Here is a 14501-nt window from a genome sequence, read left to right as displayed (position 1 = left end):
TTCCTGCCCAGGCCAGTTTTCAGGTTTCAGCGCTCTCACACTTTGAATGACAATTGCGCGGTCATACAACATTGTACCCAAACTAAAATTTTATCATTTTCTTCACACACCTAGAGCTTTCTTTTGGTGGTATTTAATCACCGCCGGGGTTTTTACTTTTTGCTAAATTAACAAAAAAAGATTGAAAATTTTGAAAAAAAACACGTTTTTCTTTGTTTCTGTTAAAAAAGTTTACAAATAAATAATTGTTCTTCATAAATTTAGGCTGAGATGTATTCTGCTACATGTCTTTGGTGAAAATAACCCAAATTAGGATGTATTTTTTAGTTTGTAGGAAAGTTATAGAGTTCACAAACTATGGTATAGATCTGAATATTGATCAATCCTGAAGTACTGACAGCCAATCTAATTTCTTGAGGTCCAAGAATGTCAGGACAGTACAGATATCCCCCAAATGTCAGGACAGTACAGATATCCCCCAAATGTCAGGACAGTACAGATATCCCCCAAATGTCAGAACAGTACAGATATCCCCAAATGTCAGGACAGTACAGATATCCCCCAAATGTCAGAACAGTACAGATATCCCCCAAATGTCAGAACGGTACAGATATCCCCCAAATGTCAGAACAGTACAGATATCCCCCAAATGTCAGGACAGTACAGATATCCCCCAAATGTCAGAACAGTACAGATATCCCCCAAATGACCCTTTTTTGCAGAGTAGACAGTCCAACTTACTTCATAAGAGGAATGGCGAGTTTTTTGAAGTTGTATTTTTTTTGTCATAATTTTTCGGAAAATGAAAAAATAAATAAAATTATTTTCACTATTTTTTTTTTACATACTGTCACCAGTGCAGTACAGCGTCATCATATAACTGGCATGGCGGTGATCAGGGACACTGACTGGTGACAGTATGAAAAAAATTATATATATTTTTTTTTTTATTATTTTTAATTTATTACATTTTTTTTTATTTTTTTTCATATTTTACTATGACCAAAGTAGTACAATGTTACCATAGTAACATTGTACTACTTTGGGGAAGTGATCAGTTTTTTTTTGTTTTGTTTTTTTTACACAATTTGCTTATAGCAAAGAATTACTTTGCTATAAGCAAGCATTTACCTGAATGAAATCGATTCATTCAGGTTTTTTTTTTTTTTTTTTTTTTGTGCTTAGCTGTGATTTTGCCACAGCTAATCACATGACATGTGCATGTGACCTGCTGTGACCATTCACAGCTAGGCACTAGTATACAATGGATGGCATGAATGAAGCCATCCATTGTATACAACTGTCACGTGACCTGCTGTGATTGGTCACAGCAGGTCACATGGTACCGGCAACGGGGGCCGGTACTCAGATATGTCATTGGCCGTGTCCGAGGTACATGGCCGGTGACAGATCGCGCCGCTGCGCGGCTCTGCAACCGCGCGAACTGTGCATATGCGGGAGCACGCCAAATGGCGTGCACCCGGAAGGCTACAGCATTTTTGCGGCCGCCAATTGGCTATAGGCCGGGCGGCTAATGGTTAAGGGCTAGTTTACACTAGATGCAGTCCAGTGCACTTTTTTTTGGCATCAAAAATGCATGTGCAGTGTTTTCCATGTATTCCAATGGCCCTAGTTCACGCTAGTGCATTCAGTTCCAGGTGAAAAAAAAAAAAAAAGTAGAACATGCTGCATTTTTTCTGCAAAGAACCGTACTGGAACACAGCAAACGGCATCAAAACTGCACTGGAACTGCGTGTGGTGTGAACTGTAAGCAAAAACGTATCCGGATTGCATTTTTGTAGTGTGACCTGGCCCTAAGGGTCCATGCACAATGTAGTTTAAAAAAAAAAACAAAAAAAAAAAAAAAACAAAAACAGAGACTTGCCAGAAAACGCTGTATAAAAAAAATAGAATAAAATATTTAGCTTTTTTGTATTGGCAGTTACAGTGTTTAGGAGTGTTAACATTTCTAAGCGGAGTGTTAAAACATTAGGGGGGGGGGGAACATGCGCTGGGTGTCGCCATTTAGCGTTTTTTTCTGCCATAAAAATGCTCTAGAAAATGCAAACCTCTAAACGCTGAGCTTAAAAAACATCTCTAGACTACCTAATGTACATGGACACGTAGGAGAACATTAGCTGCTTCTAGGAGGCATAAAAAAGGCTAAACACCTCTAGAAGCAGCGTTTTTTTAAGCCAGTGTGGATGGACGCTACATAGTTCGTCTGGCTGAAAAAAGAAAAGTCCACCCAGTTCAACCATAAAAAAAAAAAAAGTTATAATCCTACACCCACAGTTGATCCAGAGGAAGGCAAAAAAAAAAAACAGCAAAGCATGAGCCAATTTGCTCCTGCAGGGGAAAAGATTCCTCCCTGATCCCCCGAGAGGCAATCGAATATTTCCTGGATCAACATTCCCTATAAATGGTAGTATTATTATTTATTATTATACAGTATTTATAAAGCGCCAATAGTTCGCTCAGCGCTGTACATTACAAAGGGGGACAGAACATGTGACAGAACAATACCAATACAATGCAAAACATGAGGGGATTGAGGGCCCTGCTCTTTCCAGCTTACAATCTAGGAGGGAGGGGATGGTGGCACAGGAGGAGATAGCTGTGGGGGATGGAGTGGTAGGAAGAGTGGAGGAGGTCGGCAAGTTAGCAGGGGGTGGGGTAGGCTTCCCTGAAGAGATGGGTTTTCAGGGTGCGCCTAAAGGAGAGAGGAGAGGAGAGTAGGTGATAATCTGATGGGTTGGGGCAGGGAGTTCCAGAGTATCCAGCTATATTCTGTGTATCCAAGAAAGAATCCAGGACTTTCCTACAGCAATCCACTGAGCTGGCCACAACCAACTCTTGAGGGAGTCTAAAGAGACACTTCCACCTTGTCCATGAAGAGAAAACTGACACAGTCACCGGAAAGGGCATCCCTGACCCTCACAATACCTGCAACTCCTTTACAGCTCTTTTCTCCTCCACAGCAGTCACGAAAACCAGCTATGTTGGGTATCTGGGGGGCAAGTGACATCACTCACCTGGGTCTACTGACTGGCTGTTAGGCCAAGGCACCTACACAGAGTTGTGGGTTACCTGCTCTCCCATATCCCCCAGAAGTGCTGGGCATTCTTGACAACTACTATAGAGTAAGGGTGCTGTGATGTAAATGCAGGAACGTTGTATACAAGAAGGTTATGGATGGCCTCTTCAGAGACACTGTCACTTTGACCAGCATGGCTAGGGTGAAGCTCTCTTTAAGCAGGGATGTAAGCAGGTAGAGGTAGGGACCACCATGTGGCCCGTTTAAAGTGCTTCTCCTTTAAGTCCTTCCAGGAAGGAGGATGATTTAATTTCCATCCTGGTAGGATCAGTTAAATTGTTGGGCTGGAGCAGAGGTGAAGGAGTTAGTTGCTAGCCATTGGAAGATGAGCCATTAGGGAGAACATCAGACAATCTAATCTTTCTTTCCCCTGGAGATGAGCACATAAAAGAACACCACCACACTAAAGAAGTCTGTGTTATCTGAATGGGAGAGCTATTAATTGCATGGAGAGTGTATAGCTTTGATGGCGAGGACACATTGGTTGCATTGATGGAACTGTAACTGCTTTAACCACTTCCCACCAATTGACGTAGGTGTATGTCGCTTGACTTCAAGCAGTTATACTGGGGTGATGCCTGCAGGTATCTTGGTTTAGAGGCTCTCTTGTAATAGCAATCAGAGCGGCTAACTACCTGCTTGATTACTATTGCAACCAACAGGAGGTGACGTTCCTCCGCTCCTGCCACCTTCCGCCACTCGCTTGGGCTCTCCCGTCCCACCAGAAGACCCCAACAACCAGCCGACCTGTCTGTGGACTGGGTGGGCACTAGAACAAATCTGGGATCAGCTATGATTGGGTCTCCACTATGGTAACCCAGCAGCGAGTGCTGGGAATGTACCCTGCTATGCGGAGTTTGGCAGAGAAGCCCTTAGCAACCCCTACTTGGTAAAGAGAATCCTGGTGTAACCAACAGTAACGTAAATGTGGTCAAGCTAGGAGCCAGTGGCAGATAGGCAAGAAGAGGCACCATCCTGCAACCACAGAAGTCTACAGGCCTGGAGCATCTGATATTCCCCGTACAGACATTGCGGTGGTCAGTAGAGACCAGGCGCATGGTGTGTGGGCTTGTAGTCCATGTCAAGGCACACCATGTGTGCGAATGGCAGACAGACATGCAAACCTGCAAGGGCTCTGGTCATCACTCACAGTCTGAGTGAGCCCTGTATATCAGGCAGGCCCCGGTGGAATGAGTTAACAAGGACCTCTGGTGAACGGATGCTCCTGCTTACAAGGAGCCAAAGTCAAAAACAGTGCTCCGCCTTGTGATGAATTTACAAATCTCTATCACAGTAATACAAATATGGAAGCGCAAAATTGTGAAAAAATACAGAAAGATAACATTATTATTATTATACAGGATTTATATTGCACCAGCAGTATGCACAGCACTTTATAACATGAGGGCAGACAGCACAGTTACAATACAATTCAATACAGGAGGAATCAGAGGGCCCTGTTCCTTAGAGCTTACAATCTAGGTCATTCTAATAAGCACGAAAATAAGAACTCAAAAATACACTGACCTAAAACTGGCAACGTATGCTTTAAATACGGGAAACGGACCGCAAGCTTTTCTTTTTGTGACACGGATGGTTTAGCTCTCCTGACCGCTGTTTGACTTTTATTACAGTGCCCGGTCATGTCACAACCTGTTGGCCAATGCTTCACAACAGGGCAAGCGGTGACATGTCCTCTTTGCAGCAATAACTTTATGTTATTATACCCATGGCACTAGAGATTGTGAGAGTGGACACTGTGCTTTACAAAAGGAGGAGATCATAAATCAGATCTTTCATTTCCATTTGCAGTTTCAGAGCAATAAAAGTCGTCCTTGCCTGCAACCATCTTTAAAGATGACCAGTAACCAATTTAAAGGGTTGTAAACCTCAGACATGAAATATGAACAAAGCATATCCCTCTATAGCAGGGGTCCTCAAACTACGGCCCACGGGCCACATGCGGCCCACCGAGGACATTTATCCAGCCCGCCGGGCAGGGGCGTATCTGCCGCGAGGCAAGGGACTAGGGTTTTGCAGGTCGGGAGAGCTCGAGTGGAAGGCAGGAGGGCAGGAACAGCAATTCTAGAACAGGGGAAGGTGGGCTCAGCTTATGAACCAGGCCAGGCCTCTCTGCAATAGATGATCAATCTCCCTCTCTCCCCCCCCTCCTCTCCCTCTCTCCCCCCCTCTCCCCTCCCTGCAGGGACCGGGGAGACCAGAAATAGGGAATGCAGGGACCGGGGAGACCAGATATTGTGAATGCAGGGTCCGGGGAGACCAGATATAGGGAATGCAGGGTCCGGGGAGACCAGATATAGGGAATGCTGGGACCGGGGAGACCAGATATAGGGAATGCAGGGTCCGGGGAGACCAGATATAGTGAATGCAGGGACCAGGGAGACCAGATATAGGGAATGCAGGAACCGGGGAGACCGGATATAGGGAATGCAGGGTCCGGGGAGACCGGATATAGGGAATGCAGGGTCCGGGGAGACCGGATATAGGGAATGCAGGGTCCGGGGAGACCAGATATAGGGAATGCAGGGTCCGGGGAGACCAGATATAGGGAATGCAGGGTCCGGGGAGACCGGATATAGGGAATGCAGGGTCCGGGGAGACCAGATATAGTGAATGCAGGGACCAGGGAGACCAGATATAGGGAATGCAGGGTCCGGGGAGACCAGATATAGGGAATGCAGGGTCCGGGGAGACCAGATATAGGGAATGCAGGGTCCGGGGAGACCAGATATAGGGAATGCAGGGTCCGGGGAGACCAGATATAGTGAATGCAGGGTCCGGGGAGACCGGATATAGTGAATGCAGGGTCCAGGGAGACCGGATATAGTGAATGCAGGGTCCAGGGAGACCGGATATAGTGAATGCAGGGTCCAGGGAGAGCGGATATAGTGAATGCAGGGTCCTGGGCTTAGTAAAACTATAACTTCAGCTCCCCACCCCCTGGGGTGCTGGGAGATGCTGTGTATATTCTGCACTTTGAATGGAAGTAGGGGGCAAATGGTTACAGAAAAAAAAATACTAAATACATACAAAAAGTTGAGGAAAATGCTGAGGAGCTGCTATCTGCCTTTGAAAGTTCCAGGATTATTGTAATGCAGGATTCAATTGTCATATACCAGTAAATGCTGCTCTTGTTATGAGCTCTATTTTATGTATTTTGTATTGTTTTTAACAAACAAGTATGTGTTCATAAAGAATGCCAGGGTGATATTTTCCCCTACTATATTTTTATAATCAGTGTTTTGTGTGTTACCCTTCGGGGCAACTTAAAAGTCCAGATATAGAGGGTTTATTCTCTCTTTTCCTCCATACAGTATATACAAAACAAAATTGCAAAGTTTTCAAAACTAACTTCTTTCATGTTGTCATTATGGGGTATTGTTTGTAGAATGTGGAGGGAAAAAATGAATTGAATCCACTTTGGAATAAGGCTGTAACATAACAAAATGTGGCAAAAGTTAAGCGCTGGGAATACTTCTGGATGCACTGTATGTATGTATATCTATCTATGTATATACAGTTGTGTTCAAAATAATAGCAGTGTGTTGAAAAAAAGTGAATAAAGCTGAAAATCCTTCTAATAGCTTTTATTTCCATCCACACAAATGCATTGGGAACACGACACATTCTATTCCAAATCAAAACATGAAGAAAAATACATCAAATTTGTGTTGTTCCTCTAAAAAAAATTGAAGAAAAGTGAATATTAGACGGTTCAAAACAAATCGCAGTGTTTGTATTCTTTACAAACTCAAACATTCACTATATAAACTGAGAAATGTTTGAAGATTTTGCTTTCCTTTGAATGACTTCATGAATATTTGGTTGTAGTCGCACTGTTTCTGAGAACTGCTGTACATCTGTGTTGCATGGAGTCACCCAACTTCTGGCCCCTGTGATCAGGTATTCCAGCCCAGGATGATTGGACCACATTCCACAGTTCTTCTCTATTTCTTGGTTTTGCCTCAGAAACTGCATTTTTGATGTCACCCCACAAGTTTTCTATTGGATTAAGATCCGGGGATTGGGCTGGCCACTCCATAACGTCAATCTTGTTGGTCTGGAACCAAGATGTTGCACGCTTACTGGTGTGTTTGGGGTCGTTGTCTTGTTGGAACACCCATTTCAAGGGCATTTCCTCTTCAGCATAAGGCAGCATGACCTCTTCAAGTATTCTGATGTATTCAAACTGATCCATGATCCCTGGTATGCGATAAATAGGCCCAACACCGTAGTATGAGAAACATCCCCATATCATGATGCTTGCACCACCATGCTTCACTGTCTTCACAGTGTACTGTGACTTGAATTCAGTGTTTGGGGGTCGTCTGACAAACTGTCTCCGCCCACTAGACCCAAAAAGAACAATCTTACTTTCATCAGTCCACAAAATGTTGCGCCATTTCTCTTTAGGCCAGTCAATGTGCTCTTTGGCAAATTGTAACCTCATCAGCACATGTCTTTTCCAACAGTGGGACTTTGCGGGGGCTTCTTGCAGATAGCTTGGCTTCACATAGGCGTCTTCTAATTGTAACAGTCCTCACAGGGAACGTCACACCTTCTTTCATCTTCCTGGAGCTGATTGTTGGCTGAGTCCGCGCCATTTTGGCTATTCTTCTATCCATTCCAATGGTAGTTTTTCGCTTTCTTCCACGTCTTTCAGGTTTTGGTTGCCATTATAAAGTATTTGCGATCATTTTAGCTGAGCAGCCTATCATTTTCTGCACTTCTTTATATGTTTTCCCCTCTCCAATCAACTATTTAATCAAGGTACCCTGTTCTTCTGAACAATGTCTGGAACGACCCATTTTCCTCAGAATTTCAGAGAGAAATGCACTGTAACCAGCATGTCCAACATTTGCTGCCTTCCTTCCTTAAATAAGGGCAATAATTGCCACCTGTTTTTCAAAGAATGAATGACCTCACTAATAGAACTCCACACTGCTATTATTTTGAACATGCTCCTTTCAATGAGTGATTCAATGACACAGAATCAGCAGCATGCATGTCATGACTGTTGGGTCTGTTGGATTTCTATTACTCTACTACACCTGCTAGTAAATTATTTGCCATGTAGAAATATCATTTCTACCAAAAACAGTGATTGATCCGGTTAGTGATGTCTGACTGCTATTATTTTGAACACAACTGTATATATAAAATATGGAGGTGGGCTCCACAAATTGTCTAAGGGACAGTACCATCAAAGATTTATTATTCTTAAATTTGTCAATTCCCAGGAGGATTTGGGCCATCTTGGATGCCAAAAGGCAGTCCAACACCATATAGAGTAAATATTTTGCTCTTTTACCTGCTGTTTCCATAATTGTGTCCAACTCCTGTATGTTTATTGGATTTACAGTAAGAACAGAACACACAGAAAAACAGTACAAAACCTGGCGTGGTCTCTCACATCTCTTCATTACACAGTAACAAGAAAATTACAAGTTCTACAACGGGTTCAGTGGATCACATCAAGCTACAATTCAGTAAGATAAATGAGCAATATACAATTTTTTAATATCCTGGATCAAGGGGGGAAAGGGTAAGTGGGCTAGAGACCCGCTGGTCCTGGATTTTAACAGTTGTGGTTTCTTCCTAGGTTCAAAAGTACCCTCTATAAAGGAAGGCTAGAATTAATAAATTTCAACCACGGGGGTTGGAGGAGGGGGCCCTTTCCATCTTAGAATGGCGTAAAAGTAACGGATGTGTAGTAAGAATTTAAAATATTTGGAGATAGGCAAGTCCACAGGCAGGCTTTTAACCACTTCCAGTCCGGACACTTTTACCCCCTTCCTGTCCAGGCAATTTTCAGCTTTCAGCGCTATCACACTTTGAATGACAATTGCGCGGTCATGCAACACTGTACCCAAATTAATTTTTCATTTTTTTGAGACAGATAAAGCTTTATTTTGGTGGTATTTATTCACCGCTGGGATTTTTATTTTTTTGGCTATGTAAATGAAAATGTCCAAAAATTAAAAAAAAAAGTGGTTTTTTTATAAAATTTTGCAAATAAATAATATTTCATCATAAATCTTTGCCAAAATTTATTCTTTTATCTTTTTAGTAAAAAAAAAAAAAATCCAAATTAGTTTATAACCAAAAATTATAATTTTTAAACATTTTTTTTACATTTTTATTTTATTTTTTTATATTATTTTATATTTATTTTTTTACATACTGTCACCCTAGCAGTACAGTGTCACCATGGTGACACTGTACTACTTGTGGGGGGTGATGAAGATTTTTTTTTTTTTTTTTACACTGATTGCTTTTACACCCATATAGGATGTAAAAGCAATCATTTCTCTTTCTCTCTGTCTGCATTCTTGCAGTCATTGAGAAGTACTGAGTGAGCTGTGATTGGTCACAGCTTGTCACATGGTACAAGGCTGTTGTGAATAGCCTTGTACCATGTGACCTCTGTGATCATTCACAGATTTCACACGTAGTAAGCAATGATGTCACAAGTGACATCTTGCTTACTACTTTGCATGTGATCACTGATTGGCCAATCAGTGATCACATGATCGGGACCTCGTACAGAGGTCCCGTCCGACGATCGGTGTTTCACTGTGTCCGGAGGACACAGCGGGCACCGGATCGCGGTGCTGCGCGCTCCCAGGGAGCGCGCACAAGCAGGGTGTGGGGAGGCCGTTTATAAACGGCCACCCGACCCTGCACTGCCACCGTCCGGCCGTTTATATACAACGGCCAAAGGGGAAGTGGTTAAGCCCGGGTTCACGATGATGCGGTGCGGAATTGTCAACGTTTTCAGTGCGAATTCCACACCGCATCAGAATTGCACCCCGTCCATGCGAACCGCTGTGGGTGTGTATGTTAACAACACCCTGAAATTGGTCTGCAAAATGCGGTGCGATGTGCAGAATCGGATCGCATAGGTGTGAATAACCATGCGATCCGATTCTAGTGCGGACCCAAAAAAAGGGTCCTGCACGTTTTTTTGTGCGGGAGCGGTGTGATTAGAGCCATGCATAATGTATGGCTCCAATCGTAGCGCACACAAAAATTGCATGTGATTTGCACAGGAATGCGTTGCAGTTCCTGTGCGTATATTAACTACACCCCGAAAGTGGTCAACAAAACACTATGTGATGTGCAGAATCGGATCGCATAGGTGTGAATACCCATGTGATCCGATTCTAATGCGGACCCAAAAAAGGGTCCTGCATGTTTTTTGTGCGGGTGCGGTGTGGTGTGATTAGAGCCATGGATACTGTATGGCTCTAATCGCACCGCACACAAAAATCACATGTGATTTGCACAGGAATGTGGTGCGGTTCCTGTGCCAATCACATGCGATATACCGCACATATGTGAATCCAGCCTTAATGCTGAAGAAGCATACTATGGGGGGGAGATTTACTAAAACTGGAGAACTCAGAATGTGGTGAAGCTGTACATAGTAACCAATCAGCTACTACAGTTGCAAGAAAAAGTATGTGAACCCCTTGGGATTATGTGGAGTTTTGCATGAATTGGGCATAAAATGTGCTCTGAACGTCATCTAAGTCACAACAATAGAAGAACACAGTCTGCTGAACATAATACTACACAAACATTAGATGTTGCCATGGTTTAATTGCACATAACATGTAAACATTCACAGTGCAGGGAGGAAAAAGTATGTGAGGCCCTAGCTTAATGACTTCTCCCAGAGCTAATTGGAGCCAGGAGTGAGCCAACCTTGACTCCAATCAGTGTGATGATATTGGATGTGTTGCTGACAGCTGTCCTGCCCTTAAAAAACACACACCTGTTTTGGGTTTACTGGTTTCAAGAAGCACTGTCTGATGTGAACCATGCCTCGCAGAAAAGAGCTCTCAGAAGACCTACGATCAAGAATTGTTGACTTGCATGAAGCTGGAAAGGGTGTTTGTGTAGTATTATGTTCAGCAGACTGTGTTCTTCTATTGTTGTGACTTTCTTCTATTGTTGATGATGTTCAGAGCACATTTTATGCCCAATTCATGCAAAACTCCACGTAATCCCAAGGGGTTCACATACTTTTTCTTGCAACTGTAAGTTCAGCTTGTTCAAGTAAGCTTTGACAATGAAACCTGGAAGCTGATTGGTTATATATAAAGTTCTAGTAAGCAGGCTATATGGGAATCCAGAGACAGATCCCACAGGGTGGATTATATATCGTATATGTATTTGCATATCTGAATCATGAGAAGAATCCGAATATAGTCTAGTTGATTCCTGGGCACACAGAATTCTGTTTTCTCTAAACACAGCTAAATTGACTGCGCCTAAAAGGCAGGCAAGTACACAGTGTGAATGGCACCATAGAACAATCATTACATGCATTTATGGGTTTAGAAATGTCCTCTAAAATCACACAAACGCTGGTTTAACAGGCCACTGCGAATGAGGCTTAAATTCTTAAAGTGTTACTAAAACCACACCAGTACAATCAGTCTGTAGATGCTGTAAAGCGTGCTTGTTATACTCACTGTGGAACCTAAGAGGTTAATCCTCTGCATTGTGTAAAAAATGCTGTTTGATCCTGACTTCTTTGATCCTCCCCTTCTTCCACAGTCCCCAATCCATCTGCTGATAGTACAGAGCCCTAGGAGGCACTTTGCACAGTTCTGTATGTATTGCTAGAGGGGTTTTTCTTTTTAGGAAGGTGCTTGTGATCAGCACAGAGCCAATCGGAGCTGTCTGGACAGGGGGTCACGCAGCCTCATAGGATAGTGAGAGGAGGAGAATGAAATCTACTCCTACAAACTTTAACCAGTGCTCGGCCGGACACTGCTTGTGATCAGTGCAAGACCAATCAGCACTGTCTGGATAGAGGGTCAGGGGTCATGCAACCTCAAAGGACAGTGAGAGAAGAATGAAAACTCCTCCTACAAACTTTAACCAGTGCTTGGCCGGACACTGATAGAAGTTTAGGGGTTTAGTAACACTAAGTTTAGGTGTGTGTTAAAATATGCCGTTACCTGCTCAAATATGTCCATGGTAAACTTGGGAGGGAATGCTGGCGGAGGTGGAGGGGTGGCTCGCCCGTTGTCATGACACGCCACGGGGATGGAGTTTACACAGCGGCCCGTGTTGTAATTACACTCCAAGGTATAACTGAAACCAAAATGAAGAGCGCAGTTAGGTAAAAAAAAGTTTCCATTTCGTAAGAAATCCCTGATGAAGGTCTAGTCTCTCTAAGATTTGCAAAGTTTTTAACTCCTGAGTACTGATTTAAGACTTCCTGCAAATTTTGAACAAAATCCTTCTACTAAAAAAAACAAAAAAAACCCCAGAAAAACTAATAAACAAAAAAAAACCCACACAAAATAAATAAATAAAATTAATTACTTAATTAACCACTTGCCGCCCAGCCACCGCATATAAACGGCGGCAGGGCGGCACTCGTAGGCAAAAGCACGTTTTAAAACGGCTGCCTTCAAAACAGGTAGGGGGCGCGCGCGAGGCACGCGCCCGCCCTACCTGTCCCGCGGGTGTCAGCAGCGGGTGTCAGCCGACGGGTCACGGGCGGTTTTTACCGGCCGTTTTCCCGCGATTGACGGTGATCGCTGACACAGAGCAGGGCTGCATAGTTTACACACAGCCCTGTTCTGTGTCAGTTCTCTGACAGCTTGTGAGAAGCTGCAGAGTTTCTCTCCCTCTATCAGATCCCCCCTCCCTCCCCCCCCCCCTCCAGTACACAACCCCGCCCCCTAGTAAAACACTCCCTTTACACAGCAAATTCTAAAAATGTTAACCCCTTCCTCCCCAGTGACATTAGTACAGTTTCAGTGGGTTTTTTTCACTGATCACTGTATTGGTGTCACTGGGGATGTCAGTGACCCCAAGTCAGTTCCCCCCCAGTGTCAAAATGTCCGCCGCAGTCCCGCAGTCCTGCCATAAGTCGCTAGTCGCCGCCATATGTCGCTGATTGCCGCCATTATTAGTATAAATAAAAATAAAAAATCCCAGTATCTTTCCCGCCATTTGTAAACGCTATAACTTTCACGTAAACCAATTAATTTACACGTATTGGGATTTTTTTTAGCAAAGACATGTCGCAGAATGCATTTTGGCAGAAATTTATGACTAAATTTGATTTTTGTATTTTTTTTTTTACTGGACATGTTTTGTAGCAAAAAGTCCAAAATATTGTTTTTTTTTTCCTCAAAATTGTCAGCCTTTTTTTTTTATAGCGCAAAAAATAAAACCGCACAGGCGATCAAATACCACCAAAAGAAAGCTCAATTTGTGGGGGAAAAAAAGGATGTAAATTTCATTTATGTACCGTATTGCATGACCGCGCAATTGTCCCTTAAACTAGCGCAGCGCTGTATAGCAGAAAAATGGCGTAAATTGCAGTATCTATACCATAGTTTGTAGACGCTATAACTTCCACACAAAGCAATCAATATACACTTATTGGGATTTTTTTACCAAAAACATGTAGCAGAATACATTTTGGCCTAAATTTATGACTAACTTTGAGTTTACTATATATTTTTTATAGCTGAAAGTAAAAAATATTGTTTTTCTTCAAAACTTTTGGCCTTTTTTTGTTTATAGCGTGAAAAATAAAAAGCGCACAGGTGATCAAATACCACCAAAAGAAAGCTCTATTTGTGTGAAAAAAAGGACGTAAATTTGGTTTGGGTGCAGCATTGCATGACCGCGCAATTATCAGTTGAATTAGTGCAGCGCCGAGTAGAAAAAAAGAGACCTGGTCATTAAGGGGGGTAAATCCTCTGGAGGGCAAGTGGTTAATTAATACATAAATAATAATTTAAAAAAAAGTTAAAGACAAGTAATAAATATTCAGCAAGTGTTGGCATGGCTTTGAAGTATATGGAGGGGGAGAGGAAGAGAGATGATACCGATAGAAATATCATATATAAAAATAATATATAAATAAAAGTCTACAGAACTCAAATGTCTAGCATGGTGTTTGGTTACCTGCGGATAATCCCTGTTGCCTTGTGCACAGCTACCCGTCCACTGCCCTCTTTGGACTGGCCATCTCTCTTGTCCTTTGCATACATGTTCTTCTCCGAGAAATTGCAACCCATGAAATCAAAGTGGGCAGAGTTCAAGGAGATGAGTTTGGGGTACAGCATGTTCTCCACCTGAGGAAAATCAAATTCACATTAGAGGGGTCTTCTCATAGGTTCTTCATGCAAAATCTAAAGTGCCATACAAGAACAAAAAAGGAAAGAGGTGCTCGATAGGCATTTCAAACCTAGTTTGAAGAATTCACATGCTTCAGCATGCATGAAGTCCATCAGAAAATAAAAAAGGTGGGGGGTAGGTCTCAGTAAAGCACAATCTTGGGGAACCTGATTGCATTTTAGACAAGAGAACAAACCAGAGATAACATTTGACTTGTTTTTTA

The 14501-nt window shown here is 42.8% G+C and overlaps 1 protein-coding gene across 1 annotated transcript in view; it reads right to left on the bottom strand.

Annotated features, from left to right (window-relative positions):
• The window catches only part of AGBL5 (AGBL carboxypeptidase 5), a 160131-nt gene that overhangs the window by 77693 nt on the left and 67937 nt on the right, over window positions 1-14501 (bottom strand). The window contains exons 9-10 of the mRNA XM_089665235.1: window positions 14066-14235; window positions 12094-12229 (exon numbers count right to left, since the gene is read on the bottom strand). Coding sequence (XP_089521361.1) covers window positions 12094-12229; window positions 14066-14235 — 306 coding nt within the window. The remainder of the gene's footprint in view (window positions 1-12093; window positions 12230-14065; window positions 14236-14501) is intronic.

The sequence above is a fragment of the Staurois parvus genome, unplaced genomic scaffold, assembly GCF_062004578.1.
Source record: "Staurois parvus isolate SC_StPar_1 unplaced genomic scaffold, SC_StPar_1.0 ptg002155l, whole genome shotgun sequence".
NCBI classification, from domain to species: Eukaryota; Metazoa; Chordata; class Amphibia; order Anura; family Ranidae; genus Staurois; species Staurois parvus.
Note: the sequence above shows the minus strand (reverse complement) of the source record. Positions and strands in the feature narration are given on the sequence as shown.